Here is an 18,799-nt window from a genome sequence, read left to right on the forward strand (position 1 = left end):
ATTGGCCTTGTCCTCAGTCAAATGAGCAGTAGCTGGTCAGAGAGGGGCTTTGACTTACTGACAGTCCCACAGCTAGTTAGGGAGGGGCAGACCCAGGACAGAAACCCAGTGTTTGGTCCATTTGCCCACACGTTAATTTATAAAGTTTTATTTTCTCCTTTAAATTAAATAGCAAGGCCAGACACAGTGGCTCATGCCTGTAATCCTGACATTTTGGGATGCTGAGGCGGGAGGATCACTTGAGCCCAGGAATTCAAGCCAGCCTGAGCAATATAGTGAGACACCATCTCTACAAAAAAAATTACAAAATTAGCCAGGCATAGTGGCGTGCCCCTATAGTCCCAGCTACTTGGGAAGCTGAGGCGGGAGGATGGCTTGAGTCTAAGAGGTCGAGGCTGCAGTGAGCCACGATCGTGCCACCACACTCCAGCCTGGGTGACAGAGCGAGACCCTGCCTCTAAAAAAATCATAAATAACTGAAACCCCATGTGTTTTTCCTGTTTCAGGAATATCTGAACAAACATCAGAACTGGGTGTCAGGACTGTCCCAGCACACGGGGCTGGCCATGGCCACTGAGAGCATCCTTCACTTTGCTGGCTACAACAAGCAGAACACAACTCTCGGGGTATGTGCGAGCCTTCTGAAGAGCAGTGACCCCTTAGACCATAGGAGCCACAGTGCAGGGGAAGGCCTAGAGCTCAGCTATCACTTTTCATGACGCACATGAGTACATGCAGGGTGCTGTGGATGTCTGTTGACAATGGTAGTGGTGCAAGCCACACCTTGGCCCAAAGAAGAGGTGGCCATTGAAATGAGTGTTTCCTTATTGTGCTTTTTTTTTTTTTAATTTATGGATTTATGGGGATCAGTGCTTGATATGTCAATGATCAGATTTTGATTTGAATGTCCCCATCTGAGAGGATGGAAACAGAGCTCTGCTGGACACGGGCAGCGCGATGCCACAGTTGCACTTATCTGGAGTGTATACTGGACTCCTGAACAGTTCTGTTTTCTGCAGGTGCTGAACCGCACGTGAATGCCTTCAGCTTCTTGTTCTGCCAGAGATTAATCTAGAGGACAGAGGGTTCACACAGCAATACTTTCTGAGTTAAATTAGAGCTAAGAGTTAAATAGGATTAAAGCAGGCAGTTCCACCTGGCCATGTGACTGGGGCTGATCACAGAGATTCTGTTGGTTAATGTGAATCTAGAGCCTGGCCATGTGTGCTTCCCAACTCTCTCCAAATGGAGTGTGGGATGGGATATGTGGAGGTGCAGAGGCTGAGCACCCAGGAGGAAGGGTGACAGGCCTCCCTTGGGATACCAGCAGGAGAGAGGGGCCTGAGTGTCCTCTGGCCTTTGTGGTGCCTGAGGCTGTGCCAGAGAAGGCTGGTGTCTTCTCGCCTCATTTTGCTATCAGGGCACTTCCCTCGAGGTCACTGCACTGTCTCTAAAGACACCAGTCTAGCAAACATGGTTGAGCTGGGTCCAGCTTGCACCTGCAGGGCCGCCCGCCCCAGGCCTCCTACTCTGATGGGGCACCAGGTATCAGTGCCCTGACCTGGACGTCTCTGCCACTGGGTGGCCACAGAGGCCAGAGGCGGAACTCATAGACTGTAAGTGTTTATGACAGTCATAAGCCTTTTCCTTTTTGGAGGTGGTAGGAGCAAAGCTTTATTACATAAAATAGAATATGTGTTCCCATTTGTAAGCCTTTTCTAGACTCTAGCCAGCTGTCTTGTGAAAGATCTGTTTTGCCTAAAATATTTTGTTCTTTTTCCCCAGAAAATTTGATGTAAGTTAGGTTTTCTCTAACTTATTTTTTTTAATCTTTGAAAATTAATTCTGGGGCCAGGCACGGTGGCTCACGCCTGTAATCCCAGCACTTTGGGAGGCCAAGGCGGGCGGATCACGAGGTCAGGAGATCGAGACCATCCTGGCCAACACGGTGAAACCCCGTCTCTACTAAAAATACAAAAAATTAGCTGGGCATGGTGGCGGGCGCCTGTAGTTCCAGCTATTCGGGAGGCTGAGGCAGGAGAATGGCGCGAACTCGGGAGGCGGAGCTTGCAGTGAGCCGAGTTCACGCCACTGCACTCCAGCCTGGGCAACAGAGCGAGACTCCATCTCAAAAAAAAAAAAAAAAATTAATTCTTTTTTTTTTTGATGAAACCCCATCTCTACTAAAAATACAAAAATTAGCCAGGCATGGTGACACACACCTGTAATCCCAGCTACTCAGGAGGCTGAGGCAGGAGAATCACTTGAACCAGGGAGGCGGAGGCTGCAGTTAGCCGAGATCGCATTGGGCAGTCAGGAGTGATGGCGGAAGGGAGGGAGCTGGCCTGCACTGCCCACCAAGTGCTGTTTGCCATGCCAGGGCATTGTGTGTGTCATTACATTGAACCTGTAACAACATTGTGAGAGGGCCACTCTTACGCCCGCTTTACAGATGAGCACATTGAGGCTCAGAGACATTGACTTCCCAGGGTCTCACAGCTGATTAGTGTCGGAGCCAAGCTCTAACTCAGTCCTGCTTGGTGCCAAAGACCACATTGTTTCCAGAAAATGTAAAGCAATTTTACATGATCTGTTTTTTTAAATAAACCAGTTTAATAATTTCATGAGAAAAATCATGTATTTTTGTTCTTGTTTGTATTTTGATGTTCCCCATCATCTATATTTTCTTCTCCTGGTCCTCTTTCTCCACACCGTGTCCCCTCAAAAAAAAAATCCCTCTGAACTCAAAACAGTTGAGAAGCTCACTTTCCCCATTAGTACTAATGCTAAAGGGAAATGCGAAAGGAGGTCCTTTTCAATGCATGCTGTGTTCTGCAGTGACCGTGGATGAACAGGAACTGAAAGGTGTGGCACAGCAGCCAGCCTGGGTTAGGAAGCTGGGTCACTGAGGCCCTGGGGCTGAGAGGCTGAGGCTGAAGCAGAGAGAGTGGCTGGAGGGGTTGAGTGGGCGGGCGGTAGTTTTCAAATATTTTTCTCCCATTCTGTGGGTTGCCTTTGTATTCAAGGTGTACCCTTTTCTGTCTCTTCCCATTAGACTGAAGAGCAGCCAGCAGATGTTTAAGAGCCTGCTGGCCTTGGCTCTCCCCTTCAGCCCCTTTATGGTCTGTAAGTGACATTTATAAGCTGCACACACAACTCTCAAGGAGATGGCTGTGAATGCTTTCATGGCGTTTCCATCACAGGTGACAATTACTCTCACAATCTAGTGATTCTTTCTCATGCAAAGGCCTATTTACCAGTAGCAGAAACTGCCTTCCAGAGACATTTTTTTTAATTTCTTATGGAACATATCAAACTGCTGGGTATTCTAAAATATTTTGCTTTATTAACTTGCCAGCAGTGAAGATTTTTATTAATAGTAACCCCCAGATCCGAGTGTGACTTCTTAATTGGGTTTAGGCTTAGCCATGGTAAACACGAGAAAAGGATAGTGCTGCCATAGTCTAAAATAATGGTTATTTGTTTGTAGGCAACTCAGCTGACCGAGCGCCCGGCCTGTGTGAAGAAAGACTACTCTAACTTCATGGCATCCCTGAATTTGCGCAACCGCTACGCAGGCGAGGTACTTCTCTTGTCCTTGCACCCTAGGTCCTTTAAAGTGTCTTGTTTTGATACCTGTTGGCTGCTTCCTAGTGGAAAATGAACAAAGGGTCCAGGTGATGTGGAATTAACATATTTTAGGAGGATTTAAAGGGCACATTTTAGGAGGATTCTTGGCACATTCCAGAGTGTTTATGACAGTTACTTATTTTTTCCACAAGAGGGTAACTCTATGTACACTCTGGCTACACTGAATGAAGGTTTTTAATTTTTTTGGCTTTTTTTTAAAGCAGTAACAAACATTTACATGCCATAGGCTCTTGGGCACTTGGTAAGATGTATGTATTATTATTCCAGTTTTATAGATAAATGGAGGTTCCCAAGATTAAGTAATTTGCCAAAGTCGCACAAGTGGAGTGGGATCTGGAACCACATCTTCCAACTTCACATCATGGGCTTTCACCCACCACACCACAGTTTATTCCAGCCTGACCAGTGCTATCACATCTCTGGGCCTCCATTTCCTGCTCCATAAACTCAGAAGCTAATCTACACCATTTCTTTTTGTTTGTTTGTTTGTTTTGGTTTTTGTTTTTGAGACGGAGTCTCGCTCTGTCACCCGGGCTGGAGTGCAGTGGCACAATCTTGGCTCACTGCAAGCTCCACTTCCCAGGTTCACGCCATTCTCCTGCCTCAGCCTCCCGAGTAGCTGGGACTACAGGCACCCACCACCACGCCCGGCTAATTTTTTGTATTTTTAGTGGAGATGGGGTTTCACTGTGTTAGCCAGGATGGTCTTGATCTGACCTCATGATCTGCCCTCCTCAGCCTCCCAAACTGCTGGGATTACAGGTGTGAGCCACTGCGCCCAGCCTAGTCTATACCATTTCTAAGCTCCCTGGCGACTCTGAAAGTCTATCAGTGGCCTGGTCTGAGTGGGAGTTCACTCCTTCTTAGCACTCTGTCACTTGTATGTTCTTTTCTCTGGAAAAAAAAGTTATATTTGTCTTTAAAAATAGATAGGTTGGCCAAGCACGGTGGCTCATGCCAGTAATCCCAGCACTTTGGGAGGCCGAGACAGGAGGATCACCTGAGCCCAGGAGTTCGAGGATGCAGTGAACTATGATCGCACCACTGCACTCCAGCCTGGGCAACAGAGCAAGACTCTGTCTCAAAGAAAAAATTATTAATAATAGTAAGGAGGGCTGGGTGTGGCCGCTCACGCCTGTAATCCCAGCACTTTGGGAGGCCAAGGTGGGTGGATTACTTGAGGTCAGGAGTTCGAGACCAGCCTGGCCAACATGGTGAAACCCTGTCTCTACTAAAATACAAAAATTAGCCGGGCATGGTGGCACATGCCTGTAATCCAGCTACTTGGGAGGCTGAGGTGGGAGGATCACTTGAACCCAGGAGGCGGAGGTTGCACTGAGTCAAGATCATGCCACTGCACTCCAACCTGAGCATCAGAGTGAGACTCCCTCTCTCAAAAAATAATAAGGAGGCTGATATTGTTGTTTGAGTCATTAATTGAGTTTGAGGAAATGTATTTATCCAGCTCACATTCATGCAGTCACACCGTGGGTCAGACCCCAGGCTCACTTCTGGGTACAATGGTGAGGGACAAGGTTCCCACCCTTGGGGAACATCTGCAGTGGTGGCACTGCCAACATGCATTTCTAGAGGAGCTGTTCTTTTAAAAAAAGCTGTGATCAGTAGTAGCATCATTGAAATGAGCCTGTCTCTCTGCATGCATGAGCTCCACTTGGGGGCAGTGAGGCACCCACCAGTGCCACCACAAGTGTGGTCTGGTGGCTTCCAAAACCTCACCCACATTGCCTGGATTATATGCTTAGTTGCTGATGAGAATGTTTTTGCAGGTGTATGGAATGATTCGGTTCTCAGGCACCACAGGCCAGATGTCTGACCTGAACAAAATGATGGTCCAGGATCTACATTCAGCTTTAGACCGCAGTCATCCTCAGCACTACACGCAGGCCATGTTCAAGCTGACCGCAATGCTCATTAGCAGCAAAGGTAACTCACGGAAGCACTGTGGAATTCTGGGCTTTTTTCTAAATGAATGCTGGCCTTGATGACCCATAGCCAGCTGGAGTACGGGCCGGAGAAGGAGCAGGAGCTCCCGCAGTAGAGGAGTATCTGTCATGAGTGGAAGGTCAATAAAAGGCCATCGTTGGCCCCAGCTGGTCAATTCTTGTTGGCCTAGGGAAGCTGTTTTGGGGTTCAGCCATTGTTGGAGGCCTCTGACTGACGTGTGTTCGGTTCCAGATTGTGACCCGCAGCTCCTTCATCATCTGTGCTGGGGTCCCCTCCGGATGTTCAATGAGCATGGCATGGAGACGGCCCTGGCCTGCTGGGAATGGCTGCTGGCCGGCAAGGATGGAGTGGAAGTGCCGGTAGGATCCTGACCTCGGGTTGGCACTGAGGATGGGATGGGATAAGAGATGGGAAGAGCCTTCCCTGGTGCTGCCACCACCAAGCATGGAGACACTGGGCAAGCCCCTCACCTTCTCAAGCCTCAGTCTCCTTATAGAGTCTATTATTATACCTAACAGTCACAGAAAATAGAATATATGTTAACAGCATCCCACTGATGCCTAGAAGCCGTTATCTCCCAAAACCTCGGTAGGGGGAGCCATTTCCCTACTGAAATTGGAAGATCCAGCTTTTTGAACACCTGTTAACTTTGAATCTGATTAGGAGCAGTTGTGTTTGTCCACGGGAACGTTTTTCTTGACCTAATCTTGGGATCAGCCCCCTTTCCCTGCATCCATATTTCTGGAGTTGCTACTGCGGGGTGCCCACAAGGAAGTTTATACTCACCTTTCAGCTGATTAGATAAACGCTTAAGAACAATTTTATTTTTCAAAGATCCTATTAACTGTCAGGGTAGCAGGGAATTTGACATGTTTTCTGTGTTTCTTAGGATCAGTTGAAATGAGTGGTCAGAAAGGGGGATTTTGATTTTCTTGTTCCCTCAGGAAAATTGGAATATTTCCAAAAATGGAATTAAAATGTTCCAGGCTGGTGGCGGTGGCAGTGATGATAATATCTCACATTTGCCTGATATTTTATAACCTCATGGGGTTTGTATAAATCACACCATTCAGCGCTCTTAGGAAACATTTTGGTCCAGTGGGCGCCTGGGAGAGGTTATCTAGTCAGGGGGACACCTGTGAAGTCAGGGGAGTGCTGGGTTCTCAGCCTGACCAGCCTGCTCCCATCAAAGATATGCAGAAGGGCCTGTGGAAGTCACGCTTCAGCCTGCAGGGCTCTGATTCCTGGGCGGGGCTCCTCACCTGCATGGTGGGCATCATAACAAGAGCACCTGCATCCTAGTGAGCTGTTGGTAAATGACAACTGGAGTGGCCACAGCAGTTATAGTTCTTGCCAGGGAGAGGATTCTGCAGAGACAGCTGTATACCATTGCCATTATGGGATACCCACTGCCATTATGACACCCAATTTCTCCCTCTAATTCCTTGTGTCCTGTTGTCATATTTTACTACTGTATGCATTAGACCTTATAATGTTTCTTTTCAAAAAAAGTCAAAAGTCTTTCAAAGAAATTAAGACGAGGCTTTGTTACAGCATTATAATTTATCCAAATGTTTTTCATCACTCACACTTTTACAGTCTTCCCGTGATCTCCACTGCCAAGTAATTTTCTTTAACAGTTCCAGTAATGCAGATCTGCTGGAAATAAATTCTCTCATCTTAGTTCACCTTCATCTTTGATGCATATGGATTATTTTTTCTAGGCCCAGGATTCTAGGTTGATAGTTTTTTGTTTTATTGTTTTTAGCATTTCAGATATTATCTTCTATTGTCTATTAGCTTGCATTGTTTCTGGAGAGCAGTCAACAGTCTTTTTGTTTCTCAGTACAGCCGGCCCTCCTTATCCGTGGGTTCCACATCCCGGAACCAGTTGCCCTGAGGATACCAAGGATGACTGTATATGTTATTGTTTTTCTTTTGACTACTTGTTGGATGTTTCTATTTATCTTTCATTTTTAGTCGTTTGACTGTGTGTGATTTTCATTGTATTCTGTTGGAATTCATTGAGCTTCTTAATTTTAGGGATTTAGGATTTTCATCAAACTTGGAAATCTTGAGGTCAATATTTGTTTGTCATTTCTTTTTCTTTTTTTTTTTTTTTTTTGCTTCCTAGGCTCTTAAGGTCAATATTTTTTTAGTTTTTTTTTTTTTACTTCATTCTCTCTTCTCCTTTTGGGATTCCAGGTACACATATATTAGTGACTTGGTATTGTCCCATAGATCATCGACATTCTCTGTAGTCTTTTTCAGTTTTTCAGGGTTTTTCTCTTTCATTTGGTTAATTTTTTTTTAACCTATATACCAGTTCACTGTTCTTTTCTTCTGCTTTATTCATTCTGCTGTAAAACCATCTTATATGTTTTTTATTTCAGATACAATTCTCAGATCTAGAAAACAAAACAAAAAATAAATAAATATTAAATTTAATTTTAAAATAAGAAAAAGAAATCCAGATCTAGGATTTCTAGTTAATTCTTTTTTTTTTTTTTTTTTTGAGATGGGGTCTCACTCTATTGCCCAGGCAGGAGTGCAGTGGCATAATCTTGGCTCACTGCAACCTCCGCCTCCTGGGTTCAAGTGATTCTCCCACCTCAGCCTCCCAAGTAAGTGGGATTACAGGCACCGGCCATCATGCCTAGCTAATTTTTGTATTTTTGTACAGACAGGGTTTCACCATGTTGGCCGGGCTGGTCTTGGACTCCTGACCGCAGGTGATGCGCCTGCCTCAGCCTCCCAGAGTGCTGGGATTACAGGCATGAGCCACCACCCCTGGCCATTTAATTCTTTTTTATAGTTTGCATTTTCTGCTGCTGAGATTCTCTTACTTTCATGCATTCTTTCCATTATTTCTTATAAATCTTTGAGCTTATTTATTGTAATTATTTTTATATCCTTATCTGGTCTGTTCTTGTATTTGAGTCATCTTGGGTCAGTTTCTTTTTATCTTTTTTCTTCACTGTTTGAAAGTTTTTGTTCCTATACTGGGCATTGTTCATTTAAATAAAACTGACAGTTGAGGAGGACTGCTGTATATTTTCCCAGAGAGAAGGAGGTCTTTATTTTTTTCTTTTTTCTTTCTTTTTTTTTTTTTCCTGAAGACAGTCTTGCTATGTTGCCCAGGCTGATGTCAAATTCCTGGGCTCAAGTGATCCTCCTGCCTCGGCCTCCTGACCCAGTAGCTGGGACTTTTTTTTGTTGTTGCTTTTGTGTGTGTGTGTGTGACTGAGTCTCGCTCTGTTGCCAGGCTGGAATGCAATGGTGCAATCTCAGCTCACCGCAACCTCCGCCTCCTGGGTTCAAGTGATTCTTCTGCCTCAGCCTCCCAAGTAGCTGGGATTACAAGCATGCACCACCACACCCAGCTAATTTTTGTATTTTTAGTAGAGATGGGGTTTCACCATGTTGGCCAGGCTGATCTCGAACTCCTGACCTTGTGATCTGCCCGCCTCGGCCTCCCAAAGTGCTGGGATTACAGGCGTAAGCCACCGCGCCTGTCCAAGATGTCTTTCTTATGTCTGGTGGCTCCTGCTCCTACTCAATAGCTGGTCTTGGTAGGAAGTATGGGTTCTTCCTGCTTTTTACCCCACTTCCTTTTTTTTTATTTTAACCAAAATTGGGACAGGTATCTTAAAGGGATTTTTATACAAACCAAATTACTGTTTCATTTGGGGTCTTTTGGAGTCCAGCTTGCACTTCCTACTCCTGCCATCTCCAGTGGCTCAGCTGGCCTCAGGTCCCTTGGCCTGTGTCAGGCTTCTCCACCCACTCACACTCACACCTGGCACTGGCCCCAGCAGCACGTGGTCATTCAGGTCCTCACTCCCTGTCTCTGCCTCCACAAGGACCTGACCTGTCCAGGTCCCATAGTGCCCAGGAGATGAAGAGATGTCACACTTGCTGTTCGCATCTCAGCGTGGGGACAGTGGGGGAGCCTGACCTCCTTACAGGGGTCTGGGTCCTTCATTTCACTGAGAGGGGAAAGATTCGTGATCCTTGTATGATACTTAAAATTCATGACCCAAAATAAATGCATGTGGGCTGCACTAGTAACTGATAACTTGCTCTGGTCCTGCTGTGTGCCCAACTTGAGCAGGGCATTATATGTATATTACTCTCCTGTCCATCGAACCCAGGCGCTGGGGTCTAGGCTGACGGTTGCAGTTTCCCCCACACCCTGAGGCTGTCCTCCTCTGGGCTCAGGAGGGACCCGATCCTGGGAAGTCTTAGCCACACTCACTCCTGTGTGGGCCCAGGTGCCCACCTGCCTGCACACACCTGCCTACATACTATCTCTTGGTGGGACTCTCCACTTCCCAGAAGAGGACAAGTGTGCCCTCCTCTCAGGGTCTTCTGGAAGCCCTGGTTTCACCACAAATTGTGACTGTCAGGACACAGTGCTGCTATGGTCAGGATTCCTTTCCACATGCTGCTTCAGCCTCAGACCTCGGTGGGCCTTAAGAGTAGGGGTTGCTCAGCCAGGCGCAGTGGCTCACGCCTGTAATCCCAGCACTTTGGGAGGCCGAGGTGGGTGGATCACCTGAGGTCGGGAGTTCGAGACCAGCCTGACCAATATAGAGAAACCCTGTCTCTACTAAATATACAAAATTAGCCAGGTGTGGTGGCATGTGCCTGTAATCCCAGCTACTTAGGAGGCTGAGGCAGGAGAATCGCTTGAACCCAGGAGGCGGAGGTTGCGGTGAATCGCACCATTGCACTCCAGCCTGGGCAACAAGAGCGAAACTCTGTCTCAAAAAAAAAAAAAAAAAAAAAAAAAAAAGAGTAGGGGCTGTAGCTGTTCCCATTTCACAGGGCACTGGGGGTGCTCCTGACCACGTGTCAGCCCTCACATTGTGTCTGGGGCTCTAGAGCCCAGATCCGTCTCTCTCCGCTCCACTTCCTTAGTCCAGGTGCCCTTGAACCTCTGGCCTCCCTGTCTGGTCCTTAGATAGGAGTGGGTCCTCAGATAGGAGTGGGTTGGTTGACCCCTGGGGGCAGGGCAGATGGAGTACGGATATCACTAACGGATCCCAGATGGTAGGAGAACAGATCAGCTCAGGGAAAGCTGCTCACAGCCTCCTTCAGAGCTCTGGGTCTTGAAAGCAGCTGTTGTGGGAGCCTAACTGCTTTTCCCAGGGACTTAAGACCTTTGTAATTTTTGTAGCCCTTTCATCCTCCAGAATGAAGGGGCCTTCTTGAGCTCAGGGCCTTCTCAGTACTGGCATGCCCCAGGACTCCTCCTCCCTGCCTGGGCACTCTGGCCAGCTCCACTGCTTAGCCAGCCCAGTCACTCCTAGTCCAGGTGCATCCCTTCGGTGCCTTGGCCCACAGCCCGCATGGTGAACTGATTAGCAGCCCCAACTAATGGGTCCAACCTCAGCTCCAGACACCGCTACACTGGTCGCCCATCCGCCATCACTGTTGATGCCAGGGTGGTTCTTCACTGTAGATGCCAGTGTGGCCCCTCCTTTTACTGTAGATGCCAGTGTGGCCCCTCCTTTTGCTGTAGATGCCAGTGTGGCCCCTCCCTTTACTGTAGATGTCAGCGAGGTCCCCTTCACTGTAGATGCCAGCGAGGTCCCTCCCTTTACTGTAGATGTCAGCGAGGTCCCCCTCACTGTAGATGCCAGCAAGGTCCCTCCCTTCACGGTAGATGCCAGCGAGGTCCCTCCCTTCACTGTAGATGCCAGCATGGCCCTTCCCTTCACTGTAGATGCCAGCGAGGTCCTTCTCTCTGCTCAGACATCTTTGACTCCCTCTTATGCACATCCCACAGATGACTCTCAGCACATCCCATCACCTTCACCTTTGAGGTTTATCCAGGATCTGACAAGTCCCAGCATCCCAGCTGCTGCCCCCTGGCCTGGCCTCCTGCTCCCCACCCCCAGGCATCTTCCCCTTCTCCACTTGCAGTTGGCGCAAGCCGGGGGAATCAGAGCCTCCCTACAGACTCGAAGGTGGGCTTGTTTCTGTGACCTGCAAGCCCCCTTCCCACCTGACTTCCATCCTCTCTCTTCCCCTCGCTTGCTGTGCTGTGGCCATGCTGGGGTCCTGCTTGCACTTCCCACGGATGATTCTCAGCACATCCCATCAGTTTCACTTTTGAAGGTGCCCTCCTGGGCTGCTCCCACCATAGGCCGCGTCACGCGTCATGCATTCCCTCTTCTCAGACAGCCATGCCTTGTACCTCACTCCTGCGTCTCCTCCAGGGCTCATCTCAGATGTCCCCTCCTTGCCAGGGCTCTCCCTGGCCACCTGGTCTGTCACACGCTCACTCGCACTGCTGTTTCTTAGTGTTTCTCGGTGTGTGTAGCTTATTTCTTGTTGTCTGTCGTCCCCACCATAGACTGTGTGGTCATGTTTGTCTTCATTCACAGCACCATGCCCAGAGTCCACGAGGCCCAAGCACAGAGGCAGCCACCAGGATGTGGTTGTTTAACAAATAGGTGGGAGTGTGTCTCTGCCATGGCTTCTTGTCCGTGGCAGTTCTGGGCCCCCCCCCCCCATTTCTTTGCTCCCTTGTCTGCTTCCATAAGACTAATCGGTCTGCAGGAAACAGAAAGCAGGCTCTAGTGCCTTGTCCCCCAGGAGTCCTCACCCCATGGGCAGCTTAGAGGGAAGCAGCAGACGGAGCCCTGCCCCAGGCTCCCATCAGCTCCTGGCCATCCTGGGCTTATGTGGCCTTTGTCTCCACCCTCACAGCCTCCAGATGGCTTCTGTGCGTCCCAGCAGGAAGGAAGACAAGGACAGAGTGCAAAAGGCAGAGGCCAGCTGCCTTGACCTTATGAAGCTCACCCTGGCATGTGTTCCCAGGGTCTTGCCCAGTTCACTCTCCCTGGCTCATTAGAGTGGCCGGGGAGAACAGTGGCCGCCTCAGCCAGCAGGGACCCTGGCTGAGAGCCCTGTGACTGGCCACGTGGCCACCCTGATCCACCTCATGGGGAAGAAGGGAGGGGATGGGTACTGGGGAGGGAGCCGCGGTGTGTATTCTACTCACTAGGCCTCATTGCCACCTCTGCAGAGGCGCTTGGAGCCCTTGTAGAAGCTGGTGTTGCTGGAACAGAGGGATAGAATCCTCTATGGCCAGACACCAAATGCTGTTTCTTGGTGTCCTTGTAAAAACACCCAGAAATTGTGGGGGCTTTCCACGTGTGAGCTGCACCTCTTACTCTCTCCAGCACCCAGGTGTCTCCCGGGCAACATGCTGCTCCCTCTGGGCACCCCTCATGCCCCCCACGGAATGGGGACCTGGCTGAGCATGACTGGGCCGTGGGAGCAGCCTGACCCTGGGCTCCCAGGCCTGGCCATGGTGGCTGCAGGCTCGCCTCGGCTCCATGGGCCTTTCCTGATCTGGTTATCGGGATGAAGGCATCGGGTAGGGTCTGTGTGGGGTGGAGAGGAGGAGCCAGGCTCTGGATCCAGAACCCTCTTCTGTCCTTGCCAGCTCAGCAGCCCACACAGGAGTCTTCCCACTCACAGCCACAGAGGGTTCTCAGGGTTATAGAGAAGAGTCACCTACCCAGTGCCTGTCAGGGCATCAGGCACATCCCGGGTGCTGCCACCTCACACCCTGCGATGTCCACACCGTGAACTGGGTTGAACAGAATACAGCCTTGAGAGGCTGGAGAAAATACACCAAGCACTGACACGGATGACCCTGGGATGTGGGACTATAGGCGATCTTCGTTTTTTTCTTCATACTTTTCTTGGTTTCTAAATCTTATTCAGTGAGCACATGTTCCTTTTTTTAATTAGTGAAAACATGACAGTAGCCCCTTTTTGTGTTTCACAGAGGAACTAACATTCCTTCTTTACCTGTAGTTCATGCGGGAGATGGCAGGGGCCTGGCACATGACGGTGGAGCAGAAATTTGGCCTGTTTTCTGCTGAGATAAAGGAAGCAGACCCCCTGGCTGCCTCAGAAGCGAGTCAACCCAAACCCTGTCCCCCTGAAGTGACCCCCCACTACATCTGGATCGACGTATGTGCCTGTTCCCCCACCAAGGCTCTGGGGTGCTCCACCTGGGGGGCCAGGACTGTTCCTGGGGTGGGGGTAGCCGAGCCCAAGGCCTCCGGCAAGCCCGGCCAGTCAGCCCAGAACCTCTCCTCAGCTGTCTCTGCTGGCCCCAGGGTTAGCCTGGCTTAGCCCCACCACCACAGCGTCTTCCTCTTTTCGCTCAGTTCCTGGTGCAGCGGTTTGAGATCGCCAAGTACTGCAGCTCTGACCAAGTGGAGATCTTCTCCAGCCTGCTGCAGCGCTCAATGTCCCTGAACATCGGCGGGGCCAAGGGGAGCATGAACCGGCACGTGGCGGCCATCGGGCCCCGCTTCAAGTGAGGGCCCTCTTCCTGGGGAGCACAGGGCCCCTGGTGTGTACAGTGTGTCATGGGGCGTCTGTGTATCACGGTACTTCTGTAGACGGGGAACACATTTCAGTGAGCTGCTCCTAGAAGGGCAGGGAAGAGAGTCCAGAAGGTGGACTTGGCCCCAGGCCAGGCTCCTGCTCTGACCGGGTCCCGGGCTCCCTCACAGGCTGCTGACCCTGGGGCTGTCCCTCCTGCATGCCGACGTGGTTCCAAATGCAACCATCCGTAATGTGCTTCGCGAGAAGATCTACTCCACTGCCTTTGACTACTTCAGGTACTCCCCCAAGATATGCTGTGCAGTGTCCAGGGACGGCCCAGCCCCTCCAAGTGCTCCATCGCCCCAGACCCCCAGGAAGTCACTCACAGGAATACACAGTTGCCCAGTTGTGCTCACCAACCTCCTCCTTCAGTATCCCTGGCCCCCGGATTTAAATACCCTTCAGCCCTGTGCATGTGTCCCGTGTACTTAGAGCTAGCCTCCCAGCGAGATGTAGGCAAATTTTCCCTCAGTTCAACTGATTTAGAAGATTAAGTGCGTCCATTTAATTTCTCTGTTAATGTGAAGGCTTATTGCACGAAGAATTGCAAACACCCACTGCCTGGGGCTCTGCACCCATAGGCTGTGCTGTTGTATGAGTGCAGCTTCCTTGCCCTGATCTGCCACAAGTGCAGCTTCAGTGGAAAGCTGTAGGGGCTGCTGTGGGCAGTGAGGGAGGAGGGCATAAGAGGGCTCCCGAGCCACCACACCTTCCCATGGGAATGGGCCAGATCATCCTTGCTAATGACTGGCTTTGGGCTGACCTTTTGTCATTAAGAAACTGTCTACATCACCTTCTCACTGCTTTGTGTGACTGACCTCTAGTCCCTGACTCCAGACACTCAGCCCTTGTCCTCTTATGGTTGTTTGAAGCTGTCCCCCAAAGTTCCCTACTCAAGGAGAGAAGCGGCTGCGTGAAGACATAAGCATCATGATTAAATTTTGGACCGCCATGTTCTCAGATAAGAAGTACCTGACCGCCAGCCAGCTTGTTCCCCCAGGTAACCCTCAGCAGTGCAGCCGCTCATGGTGGAGGCAGGCAGGACAGGGGTGCAACATGGGCAGCCCTGAGGGTGCCAGAGGTAGGGACGGAAAAGCAGTTAGAACCCCCGAGCCCTGGCCTTGGCTGTGTTGCACCGTCATTGGAGGCTGGTGCATGCCTGGCTCTGCTTCTCCTCTGGCCTGAGTTGAGAAGCATAAACACGCACCCGAGGCACCTGAGCAGACTCCACTCACCGCGCTTTCCCTGCGCTGGCACCAGCTGCGATCACACACCCCTCTGAGCAGACGGCTGCATTCACACACCCCTCTGAGCAGCTGACAGCCCAGGATTGGGCTGAGGCTGGTGCACACCCACATGACTGGGGTCGTCTTGTAGGAGGCAGTCAAATGGACAGGTGATTTCAATATGAGGGAACTGTGGGAGCACTCCTCGGGGACAGACACTTGGCCCATCCAGAGTGGGGGAATCAGAGATGGTTTTCTGGAAGAGAGACAGTTGAGCTGAGTCTGAAAGGCTGCACTGGCGTGCAGGGTGGACAGGGCAAAGCATTCCAGGGAAGGGAATGCCTAATGAAAACACGCCACGCAAACAAGCAGCAAACCTCTGCAAGGAGGCTGTGCCCTGTTTTCCCAGCACCTAGCTGATTACTAAGCACAGACTGAGAGACGAGAGAGGGTTTTTTTGTTTTGTTTTGTTTTTTTGAGAGACAAGAGTCTCACTCTGTCGCCCAGGCTGAAGTGCAGTAGCGCGATCTTGGCTCACTGCAACCTCTGCCTCCTGGGTTCAAGCAATTCTCCTGCCTCAGCCTCCTGAGTAGCTGGAACTACAGGTGCTCGCCACCATGCCTGGCTAATTTTTTTATTTTATTTATTTATGTTTATTTTTTATTTATTTATTTATTTTTTTTTTTGAGACAGAGTCTTGATCTGTCGCCCAGGCTGGAGTGCAGTGGCATGATCTCGGCTCACTGGAAGCTCTGCCTCCTGGGTACATGCCATTCTCCTGCCTCAGCCTCTTGAGTAGCTGGGACTACAGGCACCCGCCACCACGCCCGGCTAATTTTTTGTATTTTTTTAGTAGAGACGAGGTTTCACCGTGTTAGCCAGGATGGTCTCGATCTCCTGACCTCGTGATCCACCCACCTCGGCCTCCCAAAGTGCTAGGCTTACAGGCATGAGCCACTGCGCCTGGCCAATTTTTTTATTTTTTAGTAGAGACGGGGTTTCACCATATTGGCCAGGCTGGTCTCAAACTCCTGACCTTGTGATCCGCCTGCCTCAGCCTCCTAAAGTGCTGGGATTACAGGTGTGAGCCACATTGCCCGGCTAAGAGGGTTTTCTTTAGCAGACCCACGGCTGACAACCTAACTAGCAGGAAAAGGAAAGAAAAAAGCAGATGCAGTGATTTTCTAAGGCGGCTTTCTGGCTTCACTTAGAAGAGGGAAAACAGTCCTTACAGTCTGCCCCTACAGGCCCTCAAGTTGTCACCGTACTAAAGGACTATACATTGCCAGTGATCAGATAACTGCCATCTTTTATCAAGAAAATTATGATATTTGTTTTATTCTATTTTATTTTCTAGTTTTTTTAGAAATGCAGTCACATTCTGTCGCCCAGGCTAGAGTGCAGTAGTGTAATCATAGCTCACTGCAGCCTCAGACTCCTGGGTGCAAGCAATTCTCCCACCCCAGCCTCACAAGCAGCTAAGACTACAGACACATGCCAGCTCCCCCGGCTAATTTTTATTGTTATTGTTGAGATAGGGCGTCTTGCCTTGTTGTCCAGGCTGGCCTCGAACTCCTGGCCTCTAGCAATCCACCTGCCTTAGCTTCCCAAAGTGCTGGGATTACAGGCATGAGCCACTGTGCTCAGCCTATTCTATTTTAAAGGATAGAAGAAGGCCAGGTGCAGTGACTCACGCCCGTAATCCCAGCACTTTGGGAGGCCAAGGCAGGTGGATCATTTGAGGTAAGGAGTTCGAGACCAGCCTGGCCAATATGGTGAAACCCTATCTCTACTAAAAATACAAAAATTAGCCAGGCATGGTGGTGGGCGCCTGTAGTCCAGCTACTCGGGAGGCTGAGAAAGGAGAATTGCTTAAACCCGGGAGGCAGAGGTTGCAGTGAGCTGAGATCACGCCATTGCACTCCAGCCTGGGCAACAGAGCGAGACTCCTTCTCAAAAATAAAAAATAGGCTGGGTACAGTGGCTCACACCTGTAATCCTAGCACTTTGGGAGGCCGAGGTGGGTGGATCACCTGAGGTCAGGAGTTTGAGACCAGCCTGGCCAACGTGGCGAAACCCCGTCTCTACTAAAAATACAAAAATTAGCTGGGCGTGGTGTCGGGCACCTGTAATCCCAGCTACTTGGGAGGCTGAGGCAGGAGAATCACTTGAACCTGGGAGGCGGAGGTTGCAGTGAGCCGAGATCACGTCATTGCACTCCACCCTGGGCGACAGGAGCGAAACTCTATCTCAAAAATAAATAAGTAAATAAAAAATTTCTGAAAAGGTTAAAAGAAATATAATAAAAATGTTTAAACATTCCATCTAGAATAGTTAAAATAAAGAACTTCTCACGCTTTTGGAAAACTCACCACCCAGACAGGTTTGTTCCTGCAGTCGATTCCAGGACTCCAGAAAGTACCCGCTCTACCACTAATTGCCTTATCTCTGGTGAATAGTAGTTTGTTTTTTGTGGTACCTTTTCTTGAGCCACCTCACTCTAGAATCAACAATGTGTTTGCCCTCAGATAATCAGGACACCCGGAGCAACCTGGACATAACTGTCGGCTCTCGGCAACAAGCCACCCAAGGCTGGATCAACACATACCCCCTGTCCAGCGGCATGTCCACCATCTCCAAGAAGTCAGGTCGGTGGGAGGTGTGCTGCTGGGGCCATCACATGCAAGTTATCATTCTAGTTGCAAGCTGCTTGATGGACACTTGCTCAGACAGCAGAACAGAGCGCACTGCAAGCTTCCTCTAGGTTTAGAAACTCAGGGCAGACAGGTGGCATCTGAGGACTTCACCTGTGCTTTGTCTTTCCTCCTAGGCATGTCTAAGAAAACCAACCGGGGCTCCCAGCTGCACAAATACTACATGAAGCGCAGAACGCTGCTGCTATCCCTGCTGGTAAGGCTCACAGGTGCAGCTGTGCCTGCTGCCTGCCACCTGTCTGTACAACACCTGGTGGCCGGGGCAGCGTGTGGCACTCATGGAAGGTGTGCATATCAGGCCTTATATCTTATCTTGCCAGGCCACCGAGATTGAGCGTCTCATCACATGGTACAACCCGCTGTCAGCCCCGGAACTGGAGCTAGACCAGGCCGGAGAGAACAGCGTGGCCAACTGGAGATCTAAGTACATCAGCCTGAGTGAGAAGCAATGGAAGGACAACGTGAACCTCGCCTGGAGCATCTCTCCCTACCTGGCTGTGCAGCTGCCTGCCAGGTGGGCGCCCGGGCACCACAGCCTGACACAGGCCTCACCAGAGGTCCAGCATAGGGTGCTTGCCAGCCGGGTCATGAGTGCTCAGGAGTGCCCTGCAGCCCCTCTCAAGGATGGTCAGGAAGTATTCTAGTCCTCGAGCCCCAGGACACTCCCCCAGTCCTTCTGTGCAGAGATAACCCAGCAACCCTCGTGATCTTTTCAGATGCCTGCCTGGGGTGCTGCAGCAGCTGGAGCCTAGGGAGGTAGCAGCAGGGTGAATTCAGAGCCAAGATCTGATTCATGCCGGATAGGAGGCACGTGGAGGCTGT

The 18,799-nt window shown here is 50.1% G+C and overlaps 1 protein-coding gene across 2 annotated transcripts in view; it reads left to right on the forward strand.

Annotated features, from left to right (window-relative positions):
* Positions 1 to 18,799, forward strand: part of PI4KA (phosphatidylinositol 4-kinase alpha) — a 150,230-nt gene that overhangs the window by 110,354 nt on the left and 21,077 nt on the right. For both annotated transcript variants that reach the window (XM_032139259.2, XM_032139260.2), the window contains exons 29-39: positions 507 to 626; positions 3,491 to 3,583; positions 5,439 to 5,595; positions 5,848 to 5,975; positions 13,456 to 13,614; positions 13,815 to 13,966; positions 14,166 to 14,273; positions 14,910 to 15,037; positions 17,792 to 17,911; positions 18,094 to 18,173; positions 18,298 to 18,491. In XM_032139259.2, coding sequence (XP_031995150.2) covers positions 507 to 626; positions 3,491 to 3,583; positions 5,439 to 5,595; positions 5,848 to 5,975; positions 13,456 to 13,614; positions 13,815 to 13,966; positions 14,166 to 14,273; positions 14,910 to 15,037; positions 17,792 to 17,911; positions 18,094 to 18,173; positions 18,298 to 18,491 — 1,439 coding nt within the window. The remainder of the gene's footprint in view (positions 1 to 506; positions 627 to 3,490; positions 3,584 to 5,438; positions 5,596 to 5,847; positions 5,976 to 13,455; positions 13,615 to 13,814; positions 13,967 to 14,165; positions 14,274 to 14,909; positions 15,038 to 17,791; positions 17,912 to 18,093; positions 18,174 to 18,297; positions 18,492 to 18,799) is intronic.

The sequence above is a fragment of the Hylobates moloch genome, unplaced genomic scaffold (assembly GCF_009828535.3).
Source record: "Hylobates moloch isolate HMO894 unplaced genomic scaffold, HMol_V3 SCAFFOLD_19, whole genome shotgun sequence".
Classification (NCBI taxonomy): domain Eukaryota; kingdom Metazoa; phylum Chordata; class Mammalia; order Primates; family Hylobatidae; genus Hylobates; species Hylobates moloch.